The following is a 24811-nucleotide window of genomic DNA, read 5'->3' as shown; positions in this document are numbered from 1 at the left end:
ATATGTATGTTGATAACTTGCCTCTTGTTGAGTTATACCTGCTCGTGAAATTCTCCTTAATGTTGCCACACAAAGGAGTTCTCCATACGCTAAACCACTTTCACTCTTAATCACAAAAAGCTACATTGCCTGATTGGGAATCATAGGAGCGATCAGGATGTCAACAAATCAACATCAGCCTCAGCCTCCTTCAACATCGGCCTCCGCTCCTATTCCTTCACATCCCAAAGCCCTTGAACACGAAAGCCATCAGGGTCAGAGACTCGTTCGCGCTGAAGGAGGAGAGCCACATATCCCTGTCGAGATATCTCTAGATATGTCTGCCTTCAGACGCTGCCGTCGCGGCGGCTCCAGCGAAAAAGAAAACATCGACTATAAACGTATTCCAAGGAACGAGATTCCCGTGTCGCTGAGCTTCTTTTACGGCAAACCTTGCCTCAATGCTCCTCAACTCGAACACGTCAAATATGACTCCAAAGCTGATAAGGATCTCTTCGAAAAGAATGCGTTCATACGTGAAAAGCCTATTCAAAGTGATAACCAGGATCAGGATCAGCGTGAGGATTGCCTCTCCCAGCTCAAGGAGCTCGTTAGTCTCGCCGGCAGTTGCAATGATGATATTCTCAGCTCGTGGGCCGGCGAATGTGTCATTTGTGATCAAGCTGTGGCTTTAGCTGCAATCCATCATCCCCTTTGTTTTACCTTCGATGGATATTCCAGCCTTGCGGACGGTCGTGAGATGCATGGAATGATGGTCTACATTGCTAAGCTGGTGAAAGAGCTGGATACCGAAGGAAAGATCCAGAATGCAGTTGGAAACACATCTACGACCACGAACCCCCATGTGCATTTCCTATCTGCGCCGGTGTGTACGATAAGTCCCGGATGCCGACTAAAAGCAGGACAAGAGCTGGCTCAGCTCGCTCAGTTCGCAAAGAATCCCGGTGATATTGGAGATGTAGATGAAGGAGAGGCGCCTCCTTCCAAAGCAAGAGACTCGAAACGGATGAGCAAGAGGGAATCAGTCATGGTTGACAAATGGGAGGATCTCGACACCACCTCAAATTTCGAACCTGAAGGTATCCTACCGATTTCAAAGATGGACGTGGCGAGCTCGCAGCCGGTCAATTCCTTGAATCGCGTGCCGTTGCGAGTCGTCGTCTTCTGTGGTAAACCGATCATCGACACCAAGGCGACTACAAGCCGTAACTTGCTCAGCATTATGGCCTTCACGTTGCGCTGGGATGTCAATGAGCTTGCCACAGTTTCAAGAAAAATTGTCTAAAAATCATGATGATGGCAGCCAGTTCTACAACGGCCTCGGAGCGTTCCTCGAAACCCGGATCCTGGGTGCAGCAGAGTTCCGTTGCTGTATCTGTCCAGATCGCAAGCTGGCGACAACCCTAGTCCATCGCCCTATCTCGTTTCGGCGGGATAACACGGCTGGTGTTGGGGCACAAGAGACACGGAAACTCATCCTTAAGCTGGTGCAGCTTGTTGGCAATGGGTGTCGATGGACTGCACCGGCAACAGAGGCAGTTCTGGGATCAGACGGCACCTGGCATGTCAATCTCTTTGTAGTTCCGATCTGTCGTCGCGACAACGTTGTATGCGAGGAAGCCGCCCGCATTGCCGCAAAACGATTTCTGGACAACCAACTCGTCGGCATCCCTGGAGGGACAACCGCTTTTAAACTCGCTTGGCCGGAGTTAGTCTTCGACACCAACTTATCCGCCATTTATACCGTGAACAATGCCGGCAAGCTTCCCAAGATGGTCGTCCAGAAGATCGGCTTGGGAGTCATGAGTGACCCCAAGATCGAAACCAAGGCGGCGAAAGAGACTAGGTGTGCTTTAGAGCGTTTGCGTTTGAGAGTCGAGAGCGATTACAATGCTCACCTCCAAAAGTCTCGCGAGAACAAGGAAAGGATTGAAAAGGAGTCCCGGAAGAGAAAGTCGCGCGCCGACCTCCTCGAGGAGGATTTAATCTTTACCTACGCGATCAATCCGCTCCAACTTCCATATGAGCTAGCACCAAGTGAAGCTGTTTATACCAACCATGAGGAAGAGGTCAATACAGATGACGAAGACAAGGTTGATGAAGAGACGCTGCCGATCTTCGAGGCCAGCCGATATGAAGAGGAGGTCTTAGAGCCCCTTCTTTCCCCGTATCTGTTTGATTTGAGGGCGCAAGTTGGAGAATTCGTAAAGGGACGATATGGGGACGACTTCCTTATGAAAGCTGTGGAGCTAGAGACCTAAATTTGAGGTTGACCAGAGGTCTTTTTCTAAGGACATTCCAGGATCAATAATGTATGCTACTAGTGAATGAAAAATGCAAAGGGATGCTAGCTTTGAAGTGGGAGTTTCCTGTCCTTGTAGAGCCTCGTTTCTAGAGCTCACTATAAAGGATAAATAATAATTCTAAGAGCACAAAATCATCATACTTTTGGTCCACTTGAAAGGTAGCCAGTAAAACAAAGGGGAACAAGTACTCTGTGTCTTGGAAAACACAGGCTTAGAAGGGTTGTGCATAGCCATATTCCGTAGATCAACTGGTTAACTAGCCAATAGAGATTCATCAGAATCCTCAGGATCACCACGCGTTCCCATAAGGTTCAGGATATCATCTCTATAATTATCAAACACGTCTAACTCGTCAATCCATTGGAAATCAGCAAACAACGAGGATTCGTCATCGCTCTCTTCGATGGCTTCAATGGGGTATACGTCTGCATGATCGAACCGCACTACATTAATCTTTGTCGCCTGTGACTTGGTCATGTCTTCTGGTGCTATCGTTGCTATGTTCTCATCAATGATATTCTGGAAATATCTTTCCAAAACTCGACAGATACAGCCCCTCAGGCAATGGCATCCGGGATTAGACGGCCTATAATCATTCCTTTCCACAGCTAGGATCCCAGCGGCAGTTCTCTGTACTCGGGCTGGCGACAACGGATCTTTGGACATGGCGCTGCGTCTTAGCCTTGAGTAGAGTGATCCCGTTGAGGCCCTGGATTTCAGTGTGGTATCCTTGAATGACATGAGTAAGTTTAGGGAGGTGTTGGCGGCCGTGTGCTTTTGACCTGTGCACAGCTCACTCTGCATAAAGACGTTGTCTCGTAGAGGTTTGAGAATCGACTTTCCTGGCTTTCGGGGAAGTATAGGAGAGTTTGTATGAATCTTTGCAGGATGCACTTTCTTCTCAAGCGGAGGGTCTGCACCATCAGCCGACGACACACTTGCTATTGTGGCCCTATCAGTTGCTGCTAGGCTTGTGGCGCTGACCATCGAATCATCGACATGGTCCACCGAAGAGGCTGATAGTCGAGCTAGTTGAATATAAAACTGCTTTTGAAGAGTGGCGCGTGGGAAAAGTCGCTGACGTGCCCTGCTCCATAACTTGCGGGGACTTCTTGATATATTGTCAAGTGATTCTTTAGCTGAGCGTGTCTTTTGACCCAGGATTTTAGTGAGGCGCTTGAACGCCACCTTTTCCGGTGGAGGACTCCGACCTCTAGAGGGATACGTGCCAAAGAACGAATATAAAAAGGGTTGGTATCTTGGCGGGGATGGTGATCGATTAAGTTCACGATCGCCGGAGTAGAGAAGGAGGTGCAGCATAAATTTTTGCGCCATGGTTGTAGATTGGGAAAATGTTGCTTGATAAACCGTAGAGAGAACTGCAACGGGTCAAATATACCCAGTTTTCTGTTCGATGGGAGCTCCATGTTTGCTCGGTGGCCACCGAATCACTGTTAACTGCTGTTGTAGAACAATACTTCATTCCTTTATTCACTGGATTTGTTTCTTTGGGAGTCATTGTCAGCATTGTGTAGTCCTCACAGCTGGTCAACAATTGTTACTTACATTAAATATCACTGCCCAGGTGATTTGCGAATGGGAATCCACACAGACCCATAGCATTCTTCTATATGCCTGCTAGTTACATTGTGTAAAAAAACCCCCGTAGTTATACCTCGAAGTTTCGAGGACGGTACGCCGTACATATTGTCTCTTCGTCGTGATATGACTCCCCAGCCACAATCTGTTCAACATCAGCATGTCACTTCGAATTGTTGCATGGCTTTAGGAAACTCACGCTGGTTCTCTTGTCTTAGTCGTTTTCCTATTCCCATTTTTATTCTGTCACACAAACTTCCACGTGCCTCTCTGGATATTCGATACTAGTAATGACGACTTTGTGTACTTGTCGGATCCTCCCTAATTTCCGGAGCGGACAGCGATTTTCTAGATCGTCGATAAAAATTGGTCTGCTGATATTCGTGGGAAGGCGTGGTATTGTGAGCTAATCGAAAATAATTTCTAATATTGATGCTTGTCCCGGTATCTGCTCTCGCTGTTTTACGAAGCCGATCTTGAATAGCTAGTACGGGCACGCGGAGCCTTAGGTAGCGGCTTAGCCTTTGCGTTTTTCAGGCATAGCCGTCAACGAGATTATTCCCATGGAACGAAAATATTGCGTTGATCGATGAGATGTAGTCGTTCGTTTTTGTACGATAAGATTTCTCGGACGGATCCGAGCACGGTTCAACTTACCACGACCTTGATAGGGGATTGCTAATAGGTAACTCGATAATCTGATAAGGAATCCAAATAAAAAAGGGGCCATTTCGGTAATAGTATTTCTTATATTTTTGCAGTAAACTTGACTTGGTGCGGCCTTTTTTAAATAACCTTCATAATCATACCTTGGGTGGGGCAAATATAGAGATTCGTCTTGGTATGTTATCTTCTCTCTTTGAATAAGAATTTGGTAATTTCAGATAGTCCCGTATGGCGTGGAGAAATTTATTCCTGCCTTTAACCGCCATTTTCCGGCAGTTATACGTCGAAAGCAGCGGGCTTTCTTGATGGCTTCACGCTTCTTGAAAACCTCAAGTCACAGCTTCTCTCGGTAAGTTTTCATAGTGATAGACTGAAGAATGACCCCGCGGGACCACGGCACCCTGCTGACCTGCCGGAGCAGTAGGAACAACAACCAAGACCTAGAAGGGTGAGACGCGAGCATGGAATGTGATAGTGCATACTCACATTGCCAGCCGAAGCCGACAGCACCACAACTGCAGGGCGGGGTGTTGCGGGCGTTTCTCCAAGGGAGGAAAGAGGGGACGAGTCGCGAGAGGAGGGGGAGGGGAATCGCGAACCGGCACGAACTACTAGCAAGCATCAGTCTCATCCGCGAACCAAACTCCACGCGGAGACAAGACCTCACAAACACGCGAGGCAAAGGCACAAGGACAAGGGTAGACCTACCAGCCTGTGGCCTTGCGGCCAAGCGAGCAGAACGGCGGGGAGCAGCCATATTGATTCTTCCAATCATCAGAGACCTCCCATGAGCCTGCCTCCCACGTGAAGCAGTGCTTAGAGGGTTCACTTACCTTGGTAAAGATGATGAAGGCTAGAGAAGAGAAGAAGAGAAAGAGAAAGTGAGAGAAAGCTTTCTCTTAAGCTAGCTCCTATTATCTGATGGTGACACGGAGCTAGTAGAAAGGTAGAGACTCTCTCTCTACATATTGTTGTGTCATTGAGACCTGTTCCCCCAAGTAATCGGAAGCAAATCGTTGACTTCCATTTAACATAGACTCCCAGCATGCCTCTATGATATTCCAGCACGCAAATTTCCCCAGAGATTAAGTCTCGGGTCGGGCAGTCCCTCGATTGGTTATTTATTTTGTAAAAAGCGTTGGACTCCGTCAAATATATTTGTTCAGGGAAGCCTTGATATTGACCATCGTTTCAGGGGCATTCATTTTGACGATAGGGATTTTAAAAAGAAGCATCTAGTAAGACTTTGGTAGACATTGCTGCCAACTTACTGGCAATTTATAGTATAGGGATATATGTGTATATAGAGATTAATTGGTAAAAGCATGGAAGGTCCATATATGGGTATCTGAGAGCCGATCGGAAGTTGTTGGTATTTGAGGTGTTTGGTATGGATTTCAATATATCTAGGGACGGGGCCCACAAGCCAGATGGGTTCCATATCATATTATTATTGTATGGCGAGGCCGTTATATAAGGGTGATGCATATGGCTCGAGAGGAGGTGTAAAGTATATCTTGTCGAGCTGATGGTCTCGGAAATATTTGCTGGAAATAATCAGAGTAGAGATCCCACTTCCAGGATTCTCCTATTAATTCAAAATTGGTAAGTCCATATTGCTTAGCCATTGTATAGCTGGGCTGTTGGTAGATGGAACAGAGGTCAAGAAAGAAGGGAGGAAGGGGTTTATATAGCCCTTGGGCTAGGAGATAGAAGCATGACAAATTGCGACGAAAGTGAATGGTGATTATTAATTTATTAGCTAGTGTAATAAGGCGATATCGGCAGGGGCCAAGGAGCAGTGAATGGATAACAGATCCTTGGTATGAAGGAGTTAGCAGATTCGACGAAAGTGAATGATGCCGTATCTTTCCTCAGACAGAAAACCTGAAGTGAGACGAAAGTGAATGGAAATTGTTTGACTCAGTTTAAGACAAGCAGCTGACATGTCACTGACTGTGAGGCATAGCAGTGAATTTAATAATTTATATGCCTGTCTTTGTGACGAGGATAAGAGTTTCGACGAAAGTGAGAGTAGTATTTCCTGAGGAGTAAAAGTGAATGGAAGATTGGACGGCAAAGCATCTTGCATGTCACTGACTATGGAAGACAACAGTGAACCTCTTATGTTTATCTTCATGAGAAGGGTAAAAGATTCGACGAAAGTGAAGGAAAATGTTGTTTTCCTGGGACGAAAGTGAAGGAGAATATCAGGCTGCTGGAGGGAAGCGAAAAAGCATGGCACTGGTAGTGATAGAGAGCAGTGAATAGACACTTTCCCTTGGTGAAGAGGACCATGGTTTCCGACAAAGTGACGGATGAGGTCATTCAGATAGAAAATTCATTCTAAGACGAAAGTGAAAAATTGACCAGTGACCCTTTCAGTGAGATGCACTGTGCTGCAGTGGGTACAGGAGGCTCCAGTCACTGTTGGAAATACTGTTCTATGAATGGGAATTCATACTGTGGGCTGTGGCAGCCAAGAACCCAAGCGATATTCCTGTGGTGGTGTGGATGTGGAGAAGTGCGGAGGGGCATTCCTGCAGAGCGAGTCAGCCAGCGATGCACGATGCGACGAGAGTGAAGAAGGGAACTTGGGGGCAAGCATCTGAGCAAGATCGAACTCGATCGTGGATAATTGGAGGTTGGGGGAGGTCGAAGGTTCGAGAGAGTCGGGAAGTTATCTTGTACGGAGCAGAGTTTTAACTTCGCTCCTCTGGGCTTCACAGGACAAGCCACCTTGCGAGAGGAGATGATCTGACGCCGGCTCGTGGTTGGCAGTGGAATGTTCGCAGTTCCATGTTCGGGGTGGTGATTGGCGAGCGGCGACCAGCCAAGTCTCCGCGGATTGACGGCGTGTTTTGCCGTGTGCGGACCAACGCCCGGGCAAGCTCTCTGCTGGGTGGAGCGATGAAACAACCGCCCACAGACCTCAAAAGAAAGATGCGCGGAGCTATGACGACACTGCTCATCTGCCACCCACGCGGAGAGGAGTGGACATGTCTGATCACGCGGCGGACATGGGGAACTGCGGCCGAAATCCAACCCGAGATGCAAAGAACGATGAAAGCTTTGGACGTTGGCGGGCCTTTCTGCGCACACCGTGAGCAGCCCGTCTGAGGAGAGCATTGAATGCTGTCATAGCCGTAGATCCAACCGAAACCAAGTTGTAAACCGTCTGGGAGGAGCCCAGCCAACGGACGCTGGGCGAGGAAGCACCTTGGAGCGTGCAGGCCGCCAGCTCGTGGCCAACCCGCCGAGCATTGGCGTTGTGGAGTGCAGCACGCCACCTCCAGCTGCAGCCGATGCGCCCGGAGGGATTTTGCGAGCTGCGCATCCCGAGCACAGAGAACCGCGCCGTTGATCAGTGACTGTTCTTCCAATTGCATCTTCGCATTCTCCCGACCAAGGCAAGACCTACGCAACGTTGTGTGCTTCGTTCCCTTTTTTTTTTTTTTATTTTTTTTTATTTTTTTTTATTTTTTTTTGGCTTTTATGTTTCCTCCGACGTTTTGCCTACGCGAGAGCCGTCGTGGAGCTGGAGAGCAACGCCGCTAGAGACGCCCCCTTGTCACATGCGCTCCACCGCCAGCCTGGGGCAGTTGGACAACTCGCCGGGAGCTAAGAAACAAAGATAAGAAAAGAGGATGACCACGCGCAGCTCGAATGCTGCATCGTTGGTCCTGGAGGCTTGGGAGATGTCTGTCCCGTGGTTATATATATTGAGGTCCCAGATCCGCCCTCGAGCACGCCCGACCGTGAGCTAGATTTCGCACCTCTCCGCCCGACAACCCCCCCCAAAGGCACCTCGAACCTTTGGAAGGTGAGTCAAAACCACAGAACCCCCGAGCTTATCGAGCATGCCGCTTTGCCAAAAAAAAAGAAAACACTTCTCCGCTCCAAATGCCAATCCTTTCCTAATGATCCTTCTAGCCAGTGTCTTCCCGCCCTGTCCCTGGAGTGTACCGCTTAAATACGGTGCTTTCAGTCCTCGCCCTGCTCGCCACCCTTCAACGGCGTCAAAGCTCCGCCAACTAGACAGGTAAAAAAGCTATTTCGCGAAAGAAAAATCTCTTTGGCCAGCTGTGTACCCAGTCCAAGGGCGAATCACACCCTCCAGGCTCCACAAATGGCCCAAGACATCCCTTCAGATACCATCGAGATCTCGCACTCTAGAAGCAACGAAAACACGGCCAGCAACGATGGCGAAACCTCTGAGCACAGGGAAAGCTCTGCTCCCCGAAAGGTTACGTGGAAAAAGTTCTTAGGAGTTGAAAAGGACGGCCCTGATTTGGAGGCCGTTCTAGACGACGACAACAACTATGGACCCCGGGATAGGTGGACTATGGGGATCCTTAGCGACAAGCAGACGGAAGAAGTTCCCGGTAAGTCACTTCAGATCACACCTCCGGTCCCCGTAAGCTTCTGATTTAATATTGTTATCCTAGGAACTATTCTCTTGCTTACATCCAGTCGGAACGAACCGCTCGGCCTCAGACAACAGCCTGCCAGAGTGTCTGCCTCGTCTCTCCCCTCGCCTTATCCCCCTTCTCGATCCTCTTCTCGAAATCCGGCCCCCCAGCAGAAACGCACTCCGGACGGCAAGATTGTGCTGGATCCCCAACCGGAGGAGTCGTTAAACGACCCTCTGAACTGGCCACAGTGGCGTCGAGACCTCGCTCTGCTCTCTCTCGGTTTCTACTGCATGATAGGGGGCGGAATGACGCCCATCCTGGCCGCTGCGTTCAACGACGTTTCGGAAGAGTATAATGTTTCGTTCCAAAAGGTCGCACTGACCACCGGGCTCTACATGCTTGGGCTGGGCATCGGCTCGGTGGTGATGTCGCCCACAGCTATTCTTTTTGGCAAACGGCCGGTATACATCGCCGGAGCTACGATGTTCATCATTTCTGCCGTCTGGTGTGCTCTTTCTCCAACCTACGTAAGCTTGGTTATTGCTAGAATCTTCCAGGGCATCGCTGTGAGCCCAGTGGAGTGTCTGCCTTCTGCTACTATCGCGGAAATTTTCTTCCTGCATGAGCGGGCGTATCGGGTCGGCATCTATACTCTTTTGTTGTTGGGAGGTAAGAATTTGATTCCACTTGTCAGTGCGGCGATCACAGAAGGGCTGGGATGGCGTTGGATATTCTGGTAAGTATCATCAGCTCGATTTTCCAATTCTTGGGGTCAAGAGGGCTGATGACAGTTCAGGGTTGTTGCGATTACTATTGCATTTGGCCTTGTATTAGTATTCTTCTTCGTGCCAGAAACATTCTGGGACAGGACTCCTCGGCCGCGGAGCAAGCGTCCAAAGGCACGCAGAAGCGTATCTGATATCGTGGCTCACTCGTTCCGGGGTCGATCACCTGAACCGGTCACCCCAACTGAAATCCGGCAAAAAGCAAGAGATGCATCTACGCAGAAGAAACAGAGAGACCTCCGTGTCGATTTTGCTGATGATGTCAAGTCGGACATGAGACGAAGCGGCGAGCATCCGCGGGATTCTGACAATCAAGTGTTGGATGAGAAGCATGTTGAGGGTGAACCAGCGGGCGATACGGTTGCTGAAGGGTATTTCTCCGTTCCACCAACGTCAGCTCTAACTCCACCTAGCACCAAAGAAGATTCGACAACGCGGAAGGACGTCTTGGACCTCGAGTCAGCCCGTTCACAGCCTGTTTCTCGAGATATCTCCGTCGATGCTAGCGCGGATCCGCTTCATGCATCCCTGCAGCAGATCTATACTAGTAACCTTCGTTCCAAACCACCTGTCAGTTTCTCTCAGTCACTGAAACCCTGGAATGGCCGTATCGCCCGCGACAATTGGTTCCGCGTCATGACCCGTCCGTTTATCCTCTTCGCATACCCCGCCGTCTTATGGTCGTCAATGGTCTACGCTCTTTCTGTAGGCTGGCTGATCGTCCTCTCCGAGGCCGTAGCAGAAATCTATCGCAACAAAGAATCATACAATTTCTCAGCCCTCGCCACCGGGCTGGTATACATCTCTCCATTTGTCGGCGGAATCCTCGGGACTGTTGTTGCGGGCAAAGTTTCGGACATTATCGTCCGCTGGATGGCCCGTCGTAACGGCGGAATATACGAGCCGGAATTCCGTCTCGTGATGTCCGCTCCCATCGCGATATGTACGGCGATGGGACTCATGGGCTTCGGGTGGAGCGCCCAGGAGAAAGAAAAATGGATTGTTCCCACTGTGTTCTTCGGCATCCTATCGTTTGGCTGCACGCTTGGAAGTACGACCAGCATCACGTTCTGCGTAGATAGCTACCGACAGTACGCCGGCGAAGCGCTGGTCACCTTGAACTTCAGCAAAAGTACGTTCCTTAACCCTCTTTTACCCTAGAAGAGATGAAAATGTTCTTGTACTAACTAGATTCTTGTCCAGACGTACTTCACGGCTTCGTCTTCTCTCTATTCTTTGTAGACTGGTTGCATTCGGATGGCGCAAAGACGGTGTTTTTAGCCCTGGGTGGCATTCATTTGGCTTGTATGTTGTTTTCGATCCCGATGTATATATACGGGAAGAGGGCCCGCATGTGGACGGTTAGAAAGAGGTTGATGGAGAAGTTTTGAAAAAAAAAAAAAAAAAGGGGTCCCTCGAGATGTATACGTTTATGGTGTATTTTCTTTTCTTCCTTGCTCTCTCTCTCTCTCCTGTTAAGTCTTGCATGTTGGTGGATTTCTCGATGAGTGATGATGATCATGATGAAGACTCCTTTATTTGCGTGTTATTCTGGGATGATTGATTTGTTTTACTCTGCTCGGTGTTTCTTTTCAAAAGAATTCTGCGAGGTATCATTCTGTTTGGTGTTATCTCCTTTCTGCACTCACATCTGTTCCTATGTGTGATGAGCTTATGATTGCGTATGACTCCTTAGCCTGTTGTATTTCACTCTGTACTAGACAGCCGAGTGGTCGTGAGGTGGTATGATTTTGCTGAAGATATCTGGCAACATAAACACACGCATTAGAAGTGGTTGATATTGACACGGTCCTTGATTCCTCCACTGCTCTTAGCTGCACTACCAGTAGCTATGATAGCCCGATATTTCAAAGGAATGTCAAAAGCCTTGATTTGTAAAATGGAAGTCATACCTGACGACAATCTCAATAGTTAAACAACAATTCCCCCCCAAAACAAAAACCAATCCCTAATCATACCTCAGTAACGTTCAATCAACCAAGTCTTCCTCTCTCTCTTGCCCATCTTGCTCAACATATCGTGCTCGCCTCTTCGAACGCCGATATACTTTTCAACCCATTTACCCAGGATGCTTTGAAGATCCGTATCGGCTTCTAGCGCAGCGAGTGCCTGGTCCAATGAAGTTGGCATGCGGGCTTGAATGCCCAGCGCTTCTCTCTGGGCGAGAGAGAGGGAAGCTGTATCAACTATGAAGAGAAACGTGTTAATCACGGCATGACCCACCCTTGGAATCAAGCGAGGGGAATGTGAAGATTACGAAAAATGGAGAGGCTACGAACCACTGCAGTCTTCCGTTTTTAACTCCAGCTCGGATCGCATCCCCAAATAACCACCTGCAATTATTGCCGCAACGCCCAAGTATGGATTCGCCAATCCATCCATGGACTTGATCTCCCAATGGCCACCGCGTATGCCTCTCACCGGTGTCTCTCGATTTTGCCGTCCCCATGCAACCCAAACACCTCCCGCCCAGATCCCTTCCTTCACACGCTCGTAGCTGGCATCCTGTGGTAATGTGAATGGTAGGATGGCAGGTAAATGGTTCAACAATCCAGCAAGGAAAGAAGCTTCTTTCGTGGGTGGATTGATCGAGATATGAACATGTGCGGCTGTTCCGGCTGCAGAAGAGTACGGGCGTGGGTATAGAGTTGCTCGGAGGCCATGGCGTTCAGCTAAGTGGACAATTGTCTGCCGGGCTTTGAGGAGTGTGTCTACCGCGGCCAGCGGCGAATCGGGAGGGAGAATGAACTCAAATTGGCCAGGGCTGGATTCAGCATGAAATTGCTCAACGTGGATGTCTATTTGCGCCAGCTCGCGGACAATTTCTTCAATAAGGGGTAAAGCACGGCGGGTGTCGGATGTCATGTTCGACCATGAATGATTCGTGAGCCAAGGTTTGTAAACAGTTAAACCTTCATCGGAAGTGAATTTCTCCATAAAGACCACTTCAACTTCAAAACCACATAAAAGTTTGAGGTTGAATTGCGTTTCACACCTGTTAACTATATTCTCGAGGGTTAGCCTCGGACAACCATCCTGCGGTCCGCCATCTTCGGTCTCCCAGAAGGTCATGACGGTGGCGCTGTTTGATGAGAGGCCAATGTTGACACTCAGAGTGTCTAGATCGGGCTTTAGATAAAACTGGCCAGCAATAAGTGGATGCGGAGGGACTATTGCGTCGGTCTGGAGAATATTGAATACCGCCAAAGTAATTCCAACCCTGCGTTTTCCCCCAGCCAATTTCATAAACTCTCGAATCGAAAACATGCGAACACGGATAGTAGCTGTGTAATCAATGAATATAGCCCATATAAACTCTACGTGTGGATTGCTCCTCAAAAACGTGTCCAAAATCGAAGATGCCTTTTTGGACGTCACCAGGGATCCAGAATTGCATTGAGCAGTATCCGAGAGAGAGAATTTAGGTGTCTGATTAAGCTTGTAAAGTAGATTGGAATTGTTAAACATAATATCCTTGGCGGCATCCATTGCTTGGGAGAAAGTAAAATCTTGCTTCTCGACACATTCGACGAGAACCTATTGAAGCGAATTAGCATTAGTTTATGATAACGGGATGTATCACCCACCGTATCCATTATCTCTCTGAATTGCTTATTCGCCAACAAGTATGTCTCCGGATGAAAATGCCCGTCGGTGCTCCAGAGAATCTTGCATGTAGGGACCAATTCCAAAGACTGGCGTAGAATTGATAGCTGACCATCTCTACTGATCATCGGGAATACTTCTCCAATATCTAGATAGGCATTGCTGTACATAGATGCCAGATACCCGGCTTCCCGAGTATATGGGTACGATGAATGCAGTAACACAAAATCAACGTCACGGAATTCCTCAATAAGAGATTGGAGATGCGCTGGATTGGACAGGCTCAAATCAATGTCAGTGTCACCGAGGCCTGTATGGAACTGGATAGGTTTCTTTGAACCGGTTCCAGCCCATTTTCGTTGAATGCAACGAAGGGTCATCCGGAGAATCCAGTCATTTAACGGTTTGTCACAAATACGGCTCTCTCCATTCTCGAGGGTAGCAGAGAGGATGCGGAAAAATGACGTCTGTAATTCGCCCTGAGAGGGCCATTTGATATCTTTAAGTCCAGTTCGATAGCAGATAACCGATTTAAATCCGGCCACATTAGGATCATCTAGCGAATCTTGTATGGCCTTCACAAATCCTTCTCGAAAGTCAGGATAAGAGAAGAAGTGGTCTATCTGCACTGTTTGAATAGTTATCGGAGGAACCCGGTTTCGCAGGTCTTGAACGTGCTTTTCCATTTGCTTTGCCGCAACGGCTTCGATTCGGACTAGGGTCTTAGTCGGGCTACTTGTGAAAGCGTCGTGCCATGAAAAGACCTCTACCTCCCGACCGTCGGTCAGCCCGTCGTCGATTAGCAGTGTATGCGTTCCTTCCAAGCACCGTTTCACCAGCCCATTATACTCGATTTCAACTACTTTTTGCCTCGCAGCCTTTATAGACTCCCACTCCGGCTCGCAGCCATACAACCCGGCAAGCTGATTGACAGCTCTATGGTGGGCGAGGGTTTTGGTGGCGTGATCGATCAATGCCTCCCCCTGGGCTTCAGAAGTCACTGCCTCTAGCGGATACCGGGCGTAATCGGTTGCAGTATCCTTTCTGAGGATATTGTGGGCATGGTTATCAATGATAGGATGGCTGTAGATAAGGCATCGCAGGTCTTGAAGGTCAGCCATTTTCCGGTCTCCAGGCCGCAGGGCGTTCGACCTCGATCGTGCTTCTTTGGTGGATAATCACTAGTTACTGGGTGAACTACCTACAACGAAAGCTTAGGATACATTTAATCAGCTAAATGGTGTGTGAATGAGGGAAGCTCACCAGAAACTCTGCAGCGGGATATCCACATTCACCATGGATGTGAAGTTCCCATGTTGCGAAATCAGCCTCCCCCTCCCCTGCTAGAGTGACACAGCATGACATGCCACCAGCAGCCCGCAGTCTTGTTGTAACCAGCCATCACTTGAGGTAGTTGGGCCAGAAACAAAGTCCAGGACAACAAAATGCACGGAACGGGTGCGAAGACTGCTAACATTCGCTTGTTTTGGTTAGCTATCCGAGTATGGAGCTCTCATCTAAAAGGCTCTCTCGAAGAGGCAAAAAACTTTGACGGCTGCCCCTGAGCTGACAAGTTATTTCAACAAACCTGACTAGCCCGCCAAACCCCACACGCTTCACACGATTCCTGTTGCCCGAATCTAAGCCCAAAATTCCCTGAGCTACTATTCCAAGCTTCCCACTACATGACTGGCATAAAATCTCCTTTGAACACGGAGTACTCCGTATGTGGGCAAAGAACAGAGAGCATCCTTCCAGAGACACACACCACAGTCTACAGAACAACGAGTACCCCTCCATTTCCTAGTTAAGGGCACTTACGGTTCTTCCGAAGCTCCGTGTACCGTGGGGCCGGCTACTTGCAGCTAAAGGAGACACAATCACGGAGTATTGTTGGATAAACATCTCCGAAGAATGCGCCGCTCGGCGAGTGAAGCGCCCTTCGTGGAAGACTGAAAAATACGTATAAACCTTCCTTAGCAAGAGCAAGAGCATCAATCTCGCTCACTGCTCATCAGAACAGACCAAGAAAAGCGATGCCACTGAAAACACAGATGAAGACTCTGGGCGAGGCGAAAGAGTCGGACGCGGCCTGCATCGCCGACATCCACATCGCCGCATTCGAGACCAACGTGCAGTTCATCGCGCAATTCCCAACCCCTCCTGTCCGCAAGGGTTTATGGACATCACTAAGGGACAAGGCAATTAGCGAAATACGCGATCCAAAGTGGGTGGTCCTAGTTGTTCGCAACGAGGAGGATCAAGTCATCGGCTTTGCGAAGTGGTGTCGCCCCATCCTGAAATCCGAGAACTATGAGGAACCGCCCTGGCAATGGCCAGAAGGAACAAATATGGCCGCCTTAAACGAGTGGACGGCGAAGGTCGAAGCTGCAAACGCAAAGATCCTCCACAATACGCCCTGCTACCGTGAGTGATCCCAAACGTCCATTTATACCAGCTTGAAGTTATGTTCAATACCCAAGTTGCTTGCCTTTTTAATGCGCCTCACCTTCTTATTTCTTCGTGTGGTATTTTGCAGGTTTAAGTTTCTGTGCTACGGATCCTCGCTATCAACGCCAGGGAGTGGCTTCTTTGCTGGTAGGATGGGGTATACGTCGCAGCAAGGAAGAGAATATTCCCGTTGCCCTCGAGAGCACACCCGAGGGAACAATTTTCTACGAAAAGCTCGGTTTCAAGGCAGAAGGACGGATCTCCATGCAACTAGATGGTGTAGGCCAGGATGGCGCATCCGTACTCTATGAGGAAACCTGCTTTGTCTTCTGGCCGGATTTCGTAGGCTGAGTTCCGCGTACGGTACGATTCGCTACCGCAGGTTAGGGTCAAAGTGGTGGGAGACATCGCCTCATATCACGAATAGAGATATGCATTAGCACCAGCAGTACTTCTGCTTTCCAATCCAACTCAGCGACTTTTCCTGCTCGTCCCCGTCCCCGTACCATCTCAAACAACAGATCCCATCATTCTCTCGCACCACTCTACGATGGTCTATCCCTGTGCGTTTGATTAATTCTTCGGCCAGGGGCGAGGGATCCCACAATTTCACATGTTGTAATTTCCAGTTCGCTGCCTCAGCCTGCGCCGCTTGCAGGACTGCTCTAAGTTCTTTCACCGGTAAATCGGGCCGTTTGTTATCATCGGAGAAATCGTCCAGAAGTAAGGTATTCTCAATGACTAGTCGTAAGATGTATAGCACGTTGCCCGAACACCCGTCTGGAGATTTATAAAACCGATGGATCCAGATAGCCCATACTCTATTGCCCGGTTCTCCTGCAATGGCCCCTTTAATATGCGGCTTTTTTGCCAGCAGTTTCTCGCAGTCAAACTCTTCTTTGTGGTGATGCCAGAGCATATGATCATGATCAGGAAGAATCATGTGTCTAGCTCTTCCGTCCTTATATGGACGAGCCATAGCCTGGCGGATTATTGATTCGTCATCTGCACAGAGCTGACCTACCTCTTCAGCAAGAACACAAGTAGCACTGCGGCTCTCAAGTGGGGCGGGACTGAATTCAATGTGGTAGCTCGAGAACGGTTGCCATCCCACAGCGGCATAGAACTTGCTCCCAATATCCGAAAAAAGCACGCTTGCAGCGACTTTGGTGAATCCCTCCACCTGCCAAGTCGCCAGGACTTTACCCAACTCGGTCAACATCCGTGAAGCGTATCCTCGACGTCGATACCGTGGATTGCAGTAGACGCTGGCAACGCCATGCGTGATTGTCTCGGTGACATTTCCGTTGGCATCGCTGGTCAATGAACGCTTGCGAACTGATTCACACGAAGCCAATATCTGCCGGCGACCAGGAGGGAGTGTCTTATCCACCAAAATCCACTGTGTCATTCCCTTGTTCTTCGCGAGTGGGAGGGTCGTGACATATGCGCATCCTTCTATAAATTGGGGTACAGTCAGGGCGTCTTTCCAAGCAACTGACTGGAGTTTCCAAATGAAGCTATTTTCTTGGTCCGTTGGATGGCTGAGATGGAGGTCTGGTGATGTGGCATCCGGCAATGTTGCAATGTCATCGTGCACTGCCGTGCTTTCAGGGCCGCCTGGATTCCCAGCAAGTTGCTCTGTTGTCTTTAGAGCAAGACCACCCGAGGGTTCGAGGACTGCTCCCTGTAACTTCGCGTCATCCTCGCCCATCTTCGGAGTTTTGACTGCAGAAGCGATATCGTCTGGGGTGAGAACTGATTCGAATAACTTAAATCTATCCAAGAAAAGCTGTCCCTTGCACTTCTTCATTTGATTCCAGGCCGAAGAGTTACCGCATCACCAGCAACGGGCTAACATGCACCCCTCACCTTGGCGCTTATCTAAACTCACGATCTCTGCGCCGAGGTCGCTCCATTTCGCCGTCCTTCTCGGCTTGCTTGCTCGTTGCATCGCTGGTGCGTGCAGCGGGCTCGTACTGGGGAAACGCACATCGCGAATTTGAGCGTCTATGATAAACGCTGGAGTTCTCAACTCATGCATGAGCGCTGCAGGCGGACGAGAGACTCTCCAGGCGAAGAGAAGGAAGAGTCTTTGGTTCAGGACGGCACGAGCGGCTTGACAATATTCTTGCCGACAAATTGGAATAAAACCCTCTCCTCAATGTGCTGGTAAGTTTATCATTAGCAGTTGTGCATGCCCACCTCGTCCTGCTTCGACACGGATGCCACGAAGGTTAGTTAAAGCAGGCCGTTCCACGTCGGCGGGCGTTCTTGGCGCCAACCACGCTTCTCGCAGGGCTGAACCAACCCCCGGCAGCAAGACACTCTGTGACCACTTTTCGGAGACGCTTCCCGCGCATGGAGCGGTGACTATTAACGTCGACTAAGTTGCGGGTGAGTTCGCCAGCCAGCTGACAAACTCTCGGCTTAACCAATGCTGGTCATGAGGGCAAATCTTCACATACCCAGCACCAACAAGGGATAGGGACGAGTCACCGAGCCGGCCACCCCTCGCAGCGGAGGACCACCACCCCATGGTTTAGCAATGAGTTGATTGTCCGGAGTTCTCCGTACGAGGATTCTCACTTCAAAAGTAGAAGCTTGCAGTTACTCCGTACTCCGTACATCCTCTCCACTACGCGACTGTTGGTGGGGGCAGACCAACCACAGCCTCGTCACGATGCCAGACACCCAACCACTTTTGCTGGCTTGACGAGCGAGGAACACTGGAGACCAGGGGCTCTTGGCTTCCGCGTTAAGGATCCTGTCATACATCCGACATAAGGCTGAACGGAGCTCAGCCTTCAGCCCTCAAAATGATTAATATCCTGTTGCTTTATTTAGAGCACAGTTCTCAGCCTAGAACGGCGGTAACGTCGCAACTTTAACTGCTCAATTTTGATTTTCGGACAAACACTCCGGGGTCTCTTTTGCCGGCTCTTTATTCGACGGCAATAGTGCAGATCAAGGCCACTCCGGGAATCACTAACCTCGACGTCGGAAGATGATTGGGAGCCATTGAGAAATGTTGGTCCTGATCAAAGTTCTTTTCGAATATTCACCTGCTCGTTACGCATGCGGTATTCAGTCATATCTCCATACTACCGGCTCTATGGCCTGTTTAAGCTTGAGCCGCGAGGCTCATCACGAAGATTCTACCCCACTATGGTGCGTTGATAGCGTAGTAGGTGTGTATATAAACAGCCGATTGCTCTCCAAATTCTATTCCCCACGTCGAATCCTCCAGAACGCTTTTCAACAGCATTTCAACTACTGAATATCTATAGTTCGTTCAACTATCTCTGACTGGGGTGTAAAACCACCATGGGAACTGAGGCTGGTGAAGGCCGTCGCCTTGTCCTTTGTTTCGACGGCACCGGGAATAGATACAAAGGAAATGAATCCGATACTAATGTCGTCAAAATATATGAGATGCTGGATAGGCATAATAAGAAACAATATCACTACTATCAACGTGAGCATTCTAGGGAACACACTTTTTTTTATTTTGTGTTGATTGCTGACCTTGCTTTCTTAGCCGGCATTGGAACATTTAGCACTGGGTCCAGCGGCTCAGGTTTAACATGGTTTGGTCGCATGAGGGCTAGCATGAGCCAGTTGTTTGACCAAGCCGTAGGTAGAACCTTCGAATACCATGTGAGCTGCGGATATAAGTTCTTGATGAAATATTATGAACCCGGGGACGATATCTACATCTTCGGTTTCTCTCGCGGTGCATATACCGCCAGATTCTTAGCAGAAATGATCGAGATGGTTGGCCTGCTTTCTCAAGGCAATGAGGAAATGGTGCAGTTTATCTTTGCTTCCTTCAGCGGAGTGCAGCAGACAAGAGGAAAGAGAATAAAGACGAGAAAGGAGCTGGAGCACGATGAATACTTGCAGAAATTCAAGCGAACATTCTGTCGTCCTGATGTCCGAGTTCATTTTCTTGGTCTCTTCGATTGTGTGAACAGCGTTGCTCAGTTTGAAATACCATTCAGAAGGCACTCTTACCGATATATAGCAAAGGTTAGTACACGGAGGAGTAGCGGCAGTAGATATTGATCAAAGGCTAAGGAAGAGTACAGGCTCCTGCAAGACACATCCGGCATGCTGTCTCCATCCATGAGCGCCGTCTCAAGTTCAAACCTGCTCTTTTTGTATTTGAAGAGCAGTCAAAGAATGCTGACATCAAAGAAGTCTGGTTCGCAGGAAATCATTGTGATGTCGGCGGCGGATTCCGATACGAGGGCGGCTTAAAATGCCTGCTATCCGACATCCCGCTAGCCTGGATGGTTGAAGAGGTTTTTGCCCTAGAAGATACACCAGCCGGCAAGCTCGCTTTTCAAAAGTCCACCATCGAAAACCTCAAGCACGTGAAAACTGGTCGCGAAATGGGTGAAGACCTGTCTTCATTTTCGAAGCCGCCGTTAGACGCACCTCTCATCAACATACCAAAGCATCACGATTTTCTCTCAATAAACCGTGGAGCATCCTGGGGTAAAACATTCTTGTGGTGGATCATAGGTAGGCTCTAAATCGCCCACTCCGATAGCGACACATTTTCTAACACTCATATAGAAATCCTACCGTTCTTCACACGTCTCGAACTTGAACATGATGAGTGGAATCCCCGCTACTGGCCGCCGAACTTTGGAGCCGAAAGAGATATCCCGCAGGATGCAGAGATCCATAATTCGGTGGAGGAGATGTGTAAAGCTGGGTTGTTGAAGAAGATGCCCAAGCTTGGCGGAGATGATGCGCCACTCCTCAAGGATCCTCTTATAGTATTCCGCGTCTTTATGCCGTGGAAGTGGCGTTTCATGCCAAAAAAGCGTATCGTGTAAGGCCTGCCACGTCTTAAGAAGTTCAATGTTGCATTATGGAAAAATAAGCGAGGACATTTGCATGAGGAGGTCAATGTGCAGCGCAGTCGGGATTTGAAATGTATGGGGTTCTGATGTTTCGGTTGGCGTATATCACGGTAAATAATGTATAATGTTAACTCATTTCTAGTCTTCTCGATAAATATATAGGTCAAGTAAGTAGATAGAATTCAACTTTCTCATGCATTTGAAACGGCCCGAGGTGTGTGATTAACACATAGCATGCTTATCTTAGCCGGGACTTTCGGGCCCCCAAAAAAAACTCGCTATCATGGGCTCATAAGTACTGTAAAATATGAAATGTTTTTAATATTGGCCTTCCAGCGTAAATGTTCCGGTCTTGGTTATCAAGTATTCATTAACAGCGACATCCTTGCCACTCTCCTTGCCGTAGCCTGACTCCTTAATACCGCCGAATGGTGACTCAGCAGCAGACGAATTGCCTAAAAGATGAATCAGCAAATAACCTCCTCTCAGACAGAAGGGGAAGAAAAGGCGAGAGATTAGGGAAATGGACAATACCTGTGTTCATTCCAATCATACCCGCCTCCAGGTTCTCCAACATCCTCCACATTCGATCAACATTCTTGGTAAACGCATAACTCGCCAATCCCATACTCGTGTCATTAGCCCATTTGACCGCCTCTTCTTCTGTATCGAATTTATACACGGCGGCGATGGGTGCAAAAGTCTCCTCTCGCGATATTAACATCTCCTGGGTCATATCTGTGATGATAGTTGGCTCAAAGAAATATCCACCTCCACAATCGGTCTTGGGCTTTCCGCCGAGAATAACCTTCCCACCCAATTTGCGTGCATCTTCAACTTGGTTTGCGGCTTTCTCGAGAGTGCGAGGTGTGGTGACGGGTCCCATGGTGGTGCTGTCTTTCGCTCCGTGGCCTACTACGAGAGCAGCGGTGCGTTCTTTGAATAGCTGGACGAATTTGTCGTAGATACCAGACTGGACGTAGATTCTGTTCGCGGTGATGCAGGCCTGGCCAGCGTGTCGCCATTTCAGACTCATGAGTTGGGAGATGGCCTGGTCCAAATTGGCATCGTCGAAAACGATAAAGGGGCAGTTTCCACCGAGTTCGAGGGTAAGTTTTTTCAGGCCGTGGGCGCAGTGGGAGGCAATAAGTTTGCCTATGCGTGTGGACCCGGTGAAGGTCACCTTTTTGACCAGAGGATGTTTGCAGAGAGCTTCACTGAGGGATGGGGTGCTGTCTAAGTCAGTTGTGAGAACATTGAAGACGCCTGGAGGATAGCCGGCCTTTTTGGCAAGGTGTCCAAGGACGAGTGTACTGATGGGGGTTTCGGGGCTAGGTTTAACGATCATCGTGCAGCCGGCAGCGAATGCAGCGCTGGCTTTGCGCAAGACCATGGCGATTGGGAAGTTCCAGGGTACCAGAGCGGCAGCGACACCGATTGGTTGCTTGATTGTGAAAACGCGACGGTTCGGAGCTGCAGGAGTAGAGATTGAACCATGAATCCTCTCTGCTTCACCGGCAAACCACCAAGTGAATCCCAATGCATAGTCGATTTCTGCTAATGCCTCTGGAATTGGTTTCCCAGTCTCATGTGTAAGGATCTTTGCCAGATCTGAACGAGCTTCACGAATAAGTTCATCCCATTTCATTAATAGCATCGCTTTCTGGCGCGGGTTCATCTTCTTGTATTCCTCGAATGCAGCGTGGGCCGCTTCAACTGTACTGGGAACATCTTTCGCGGTGCTCGTGGGACAGGTAGCCCATGGTTTACCCGTTCCGGGATCTAACAACACGGGATTCGACGTTAGGATGAATGGTGCGAGTCACTTTCAAGAGTGTCACGTACCTACGACCTCAAATCGGTTTCCGTCTGCAGCGGTGACCCATTCATTATTTACGAATGAATCGAAGTGGAGGAGACTAGGGTCATCGAGCTGCAAATTGCCCAGTGATTAGCCTTGGATTTATCTTTGCAGGTGTTTGACAGGTGACGAAGGGCAGCAAGAAGAGGTGGCTTAAAGACTGCAGGGATACGAGAGGTAGCTAAATGCAGGGCCTGTGGAGCTGAGAGCGGTGGTGGCGCTGGACGTACCTGGAACGGGAGCTCATACTGTTTCGCCATCTCGATGGTGTCAAGGCAATTGATCTTTCAACAATGATCCTCGCTCAAAATATCGGTTCCACAGAGATAACTTTTTTTCAAATTGTATTCGTAAATGTAGATGGAGGAGGATTGAAAAGCTGTCGATGGAGGTGAGCTACCCCGCAAGTTGACGAGGTAGTAGTTATAGTTCTGCGGCGGGCGTGGAGAGCATGAAGCCGAGATCGGGCGGCCTTGTCGGCTGTGACGAATGCATCACAGGAACATCTTGGATTTTCACTGATTTCTGCTTGTCTTCCATTCGCTGCTTTCGCTTGATACCGCAAGCATTCTCCACATTATGGATCTGTTGGCTCCGGAGCTCCATCGCCCTGGGCCGCATTTCCATGGTTTCTTAGCAACCCGACCCAGCCCAGCGCTCTCCGTGGCATTCTTTAACGTGCCACGGAATCACCGGTAGCGCAGATGAGAATTCTAATTGGCCTCTTAGAGCCGAGAAATGCACTTATCGCTCTGCAAGAGAGCCGATGGCTCGCAATCTGGCTTCCAAGGCGATTTTCGCGTTAAATGGGTTTTCGGAACTGGCATGGCTTCATGAGATAATATTGCGAAGTCACGAGATATTTCGAGACAATCGCTGTATGTATGTACATACTATGGTACCTGCAACTTTGTCACCTCCTTTGTGGCTCCCGAAGAGCAGCACCGTCGAGAGTAGCAAAATATAGTATGAAGAGAAAATAGAAGTAGGGCCCACGCAGATGAATCTTTTATATCCGGGGTTATTGCAACGAAAACAGAGTATCTCAAAATATGGCTGAACGTGGACAATCGTTCAAGGACGCGATTTAGAGCAACAAGATCCCTTGATCTTGAATGCTCCGAAGCCCCCCGAAAACCATTTGTGGTGCATCTCAAGTATGCACACACTGTACAAGCGTCAGTGGCCGCGATACACCTGTCCTTCAGCAGCATAGGTGAAAAATTCGGGAGTATTTATCTTCTTGCGAGCCTTTGCTAGTAAACCGTTGGTGTCTGCAGACCATATTCATAGAATGGTGCGAAGCCTCCGCCCAGCGAATCCAATGCTCGGTGTATCGCAGTTTACGATCCTGAGGGAGTCGTCACATCGATTTGCGACTTAGTATGAAAACGAAATCGGGAGCTTCGGCAGGGCAAGACGCCTCGGAAACGGGATTCTCTTGCGAGGAGAACAAACGGTGAGTTAAATATCAGCGCCAAACGAACCCCGCTTCGTGTGAGTGGAGAGTACAGATCCCCGCACGAATGCCACTCCCAGAGGAGATTCGGCATGGAGATAATTGTTCAGGCCACTCAAGCACCTAACAGTGATCTGTTCAGAATCTTGCTTTGGGAGAAAATCATCACTACTAGGCCGAAGATATCTCTGAAAACTGGTCTTTGCTCAAATCAAACCTCAGCGATCCTCTTCGAAAACCCATCGCCAAAATGGGTATTGCGATCCCCCCAGAAAGTCGGTGCAGCTTCACCCGACCAGCGAAGTTAAGCCCTAATGCCGTTCCCCACCCCTAATCGCACTTCTCCGTAGAACCAACCACTCACGCCTCTCCATGGCCTCTTGAGGCCCTGTTCGCTGGGATTTTAGAGTGCGTTCCAGATTCTCTTTAGACTGAATTTCAGGGTCGTCATGCATCGACTAGCCCCGATTTCACCTTTTTCGGGCAAGATATCCAGGGTTTTGGGTACGAGCTGCCCACGAAAGCCAGTCGGCAGGCCTTTGAGGGTTTCGGCTGGACGGGAAATGGAGAAAGATTTTGACAAACGCGTAAATCTCAAAATACTTTGCTTTCTTCCTTTCTTTGTTCTTTTTTCTTTCTCTCTTTCTTTTTAAGGATAGCAATCTGATGAGCTTGAGCCCGCTACTCCTGTAGATACTCACAAAACAACCACAGCTTTTGGATACTAGCTGCTGGAATGCAACGACCATGGCCGGAATAACACCC

At 49.0% G+C, this 24811-nt stretch overlaps 8 protein-coding genes across 8 annotated transcripts; 4 read left to right on the top strand and 4 right to left on the bottom strand.

Moving 5' to 3' along the window:
* Positions 1-157: 157 nt before the first annotated feature.
* On the top strand, positions 158-2261 carry D8B26_005209 (uncharacterized protein; the record flags this gene model as incomplete). Its single annotated transcript, XM_066124748.1, has 2 exons — positions 158-1246; positions 1308-2261. 2 exons carry the CDS (start codon positions 158-160, stop codon positions 2259-2261), a joined length of 2043 nt encoding a protein of 680 aa, XP_065980829.1.
* Positions 2262-2558: 297 nt separating this feature from the next.
* Positions 2559-3641, bottom strand: D8B26_005208 (uncharacterized protein; the record flags this gene model as incomplete). The annotated part of the gene is made up of 1 exon (XM_003066569.2): positions 2559-3641. One exon carries the CDS (start codon positions 3639-3641, stop codon positions 2559-2561), a length of 1083 nt encoding a protein of 360 aa, XP_003066615.2.
* A 4606-nt stretch (positions 3642-8247) lies between these two features.
* D8B26_005207 (uncharacterized protein) lies at positions 8248-11243 on the top strand. Its single transcript, XM_003066570.2, has 5 exons — positions 8248-8394; positions 8505-8956; positions 9020-9722; positions 9783-10903; positions 10975-11243. The coding sequence occupies exons 2-5, from the start codon at positions 8701-8703 to the stop codon at positions 11160-11162; spliced, it is 2268 nt and encodes a 755-aa protein (XP_003066616.1). The 5' UTR covers positions 8248-8394; positions 8505-8700; the 3' UTR covers positions 11163-11243.
* D8B26_005206 (uncharacterized protein) lies at positions 11229-14519 on the bottom strand (the record flags this gene model as incomplete). The annotated part of the gene is made up of 4 exons (XM_003066571.2): positions 11229-11535; positions 11685-11978; positions 12072-13329; positions 13380-14519. 3 exons carry the CDS (start codon positions 14517-14519, stop codon positions 11752-11754), a joined length of 2625 nt encoding a protein of 874 aa, XP_003066617.2. The 3' UTR covers positions 11229-11535; positions 11685-11751.
* Positions 14520-15434: 915 nt separating this feature from the next.
* On the top strand, positions 15435-16200 carry D8B26_005205 (uncharacterized protein; the record flags this gene model as incomplete). The annotated part of the gene is made up of 2 exons (XM_003066572.2): positions 15435-15825; positions 15938-16200. 2 exons carry the CDS (start codon positions 15435-15437, stop codon positions 16198-16200), a joined length of 654 nt encoding a protein of 217 aa, XP_003066618.2.
* Positions 16201-16285: 85 nt separating this feature from the next.
* D8B26_005204 (uncharacterized protein) lies at positions 16286-17662 on the bottom strand (the record flags this gene model as incomplete). The annotated part of the gene is made up of 1 exon (XM_003066573.2): positions 16286-17662. One exon carries the CDS (start codon positions 17660-17662, stop codon positions 16286-16288), a length of 1377 nt encoding a protein of 458 aa, XP_003066619.2.
* Positions 17663-19176: 1514 nt separating this feature from the next.
* D8B26_005203 (uncharacterized protein) lies at positions 19177-20714 on the top strand (the record flags this gene model as incomplete). Its single annotated transcript, XM_003066574.2, has 4 exons — positions 19177-19327; positions 19391-19881; positions 19941-20379; positions 20434-20714. 4 exons carry the CDS (start codon positions 19177-19179, stop codon positions 20697-20699), a joined length of 1347 nt encoding a protein of 448 aa, XP_003066620.2. The 3' UTR covers positions 20700-20714.
* A 173-nt stretch (positions 20715-20887) lies between these two features.
* D8B26_005202 (uncharacterized protein) lies at positions 20888-22904 on the bottom strand. Its single transcript, XM_003066575.2, has 4 exons — positions 22818-22904; positions 22572-22659; positions 21261-22508; positions 20888-21181 (listed from the first exon to the last, which is right to left on the bottom strand). Exons 1-4 carry the CDS (start codon positions 22845-22847, stop codon positions 21045-21047), a joined length of 1503 nt encoding a protein of 500 aa, XP_003066621.1. The 5' UTR covers positions 22848-22904; the 3' UTR covers positions 20888-21044.
* Positions 22905-24811: the final 1907 nt, after the last annotated feature.

The sequence above is a fragment of the Coccidioides posadasii genome, chromosome 3 (genome assembly GCF_018416015.2).
Source record: "Coccidioides posadasii str. Silveira chromosome 3, complete sequence".
Lineage (NCBI taxonomy): Eukaryota > Fungi > Ascomycota > Eurotiomycetes > Onygenales > Onygenaceae > Coccidioides > Coccidioides posadasii.
Note: the sequence above shows the minus strand (reverse complement) of the source record. Positions and strands in the feature narration are given on the sequence as shown.

What these genes read in the sequence shown, in the direction of transcription:
- D8B26_005202 (XM_003066575.2), bottom strand. Translation starts at nt 22,847, where the DNA reads ATGGCGAAACAGTATGAGCTCCCGTTCCAG. An exon ending in AGTATGAGCTCCCGTTCCAG is followed by an intron (nt 22,660 to 22,817) that starts GTACGTCCAGCG and finishes GGCAATTTGCAG; the next exon opens with CTCGATGACCCTAGTCTCCT. An exon ending in TATGATTGGAATGAACACAG is followed by an intron (nt 21,182 to 21,260) that starts GTATTGTCCATT and finishes TTCATCTTTTAG; the next exon opens with GCAATTCGTCTGCTGCTGAG.
- D8B26_005207 (XM_003066570.2), top strand. Translation starts at nt 8,701, where the DNA reads ATGGCCCAAGACATCCCTTCAGATACCATCGAGATCTCGCACTCTAGA. An exon ending in GCAGACGGAAGAAGTTCCCG is followed by an intron (nt 8,957 to 9,019) that starts GTAAGTCACTTC and finishes TTGTTATCCTAG; the next exon opens with GAACTATTCTCTTGCTTACA. An exon ending in CACCTTGAACTTCAGCAAAA is followed by an intron (nt 10,904 to 10,974) that starts GTACGTTCCTTA and finishes ATTCTTGTCCAG; the next exon opens with ACGTACTTCACGGCTTCGTC.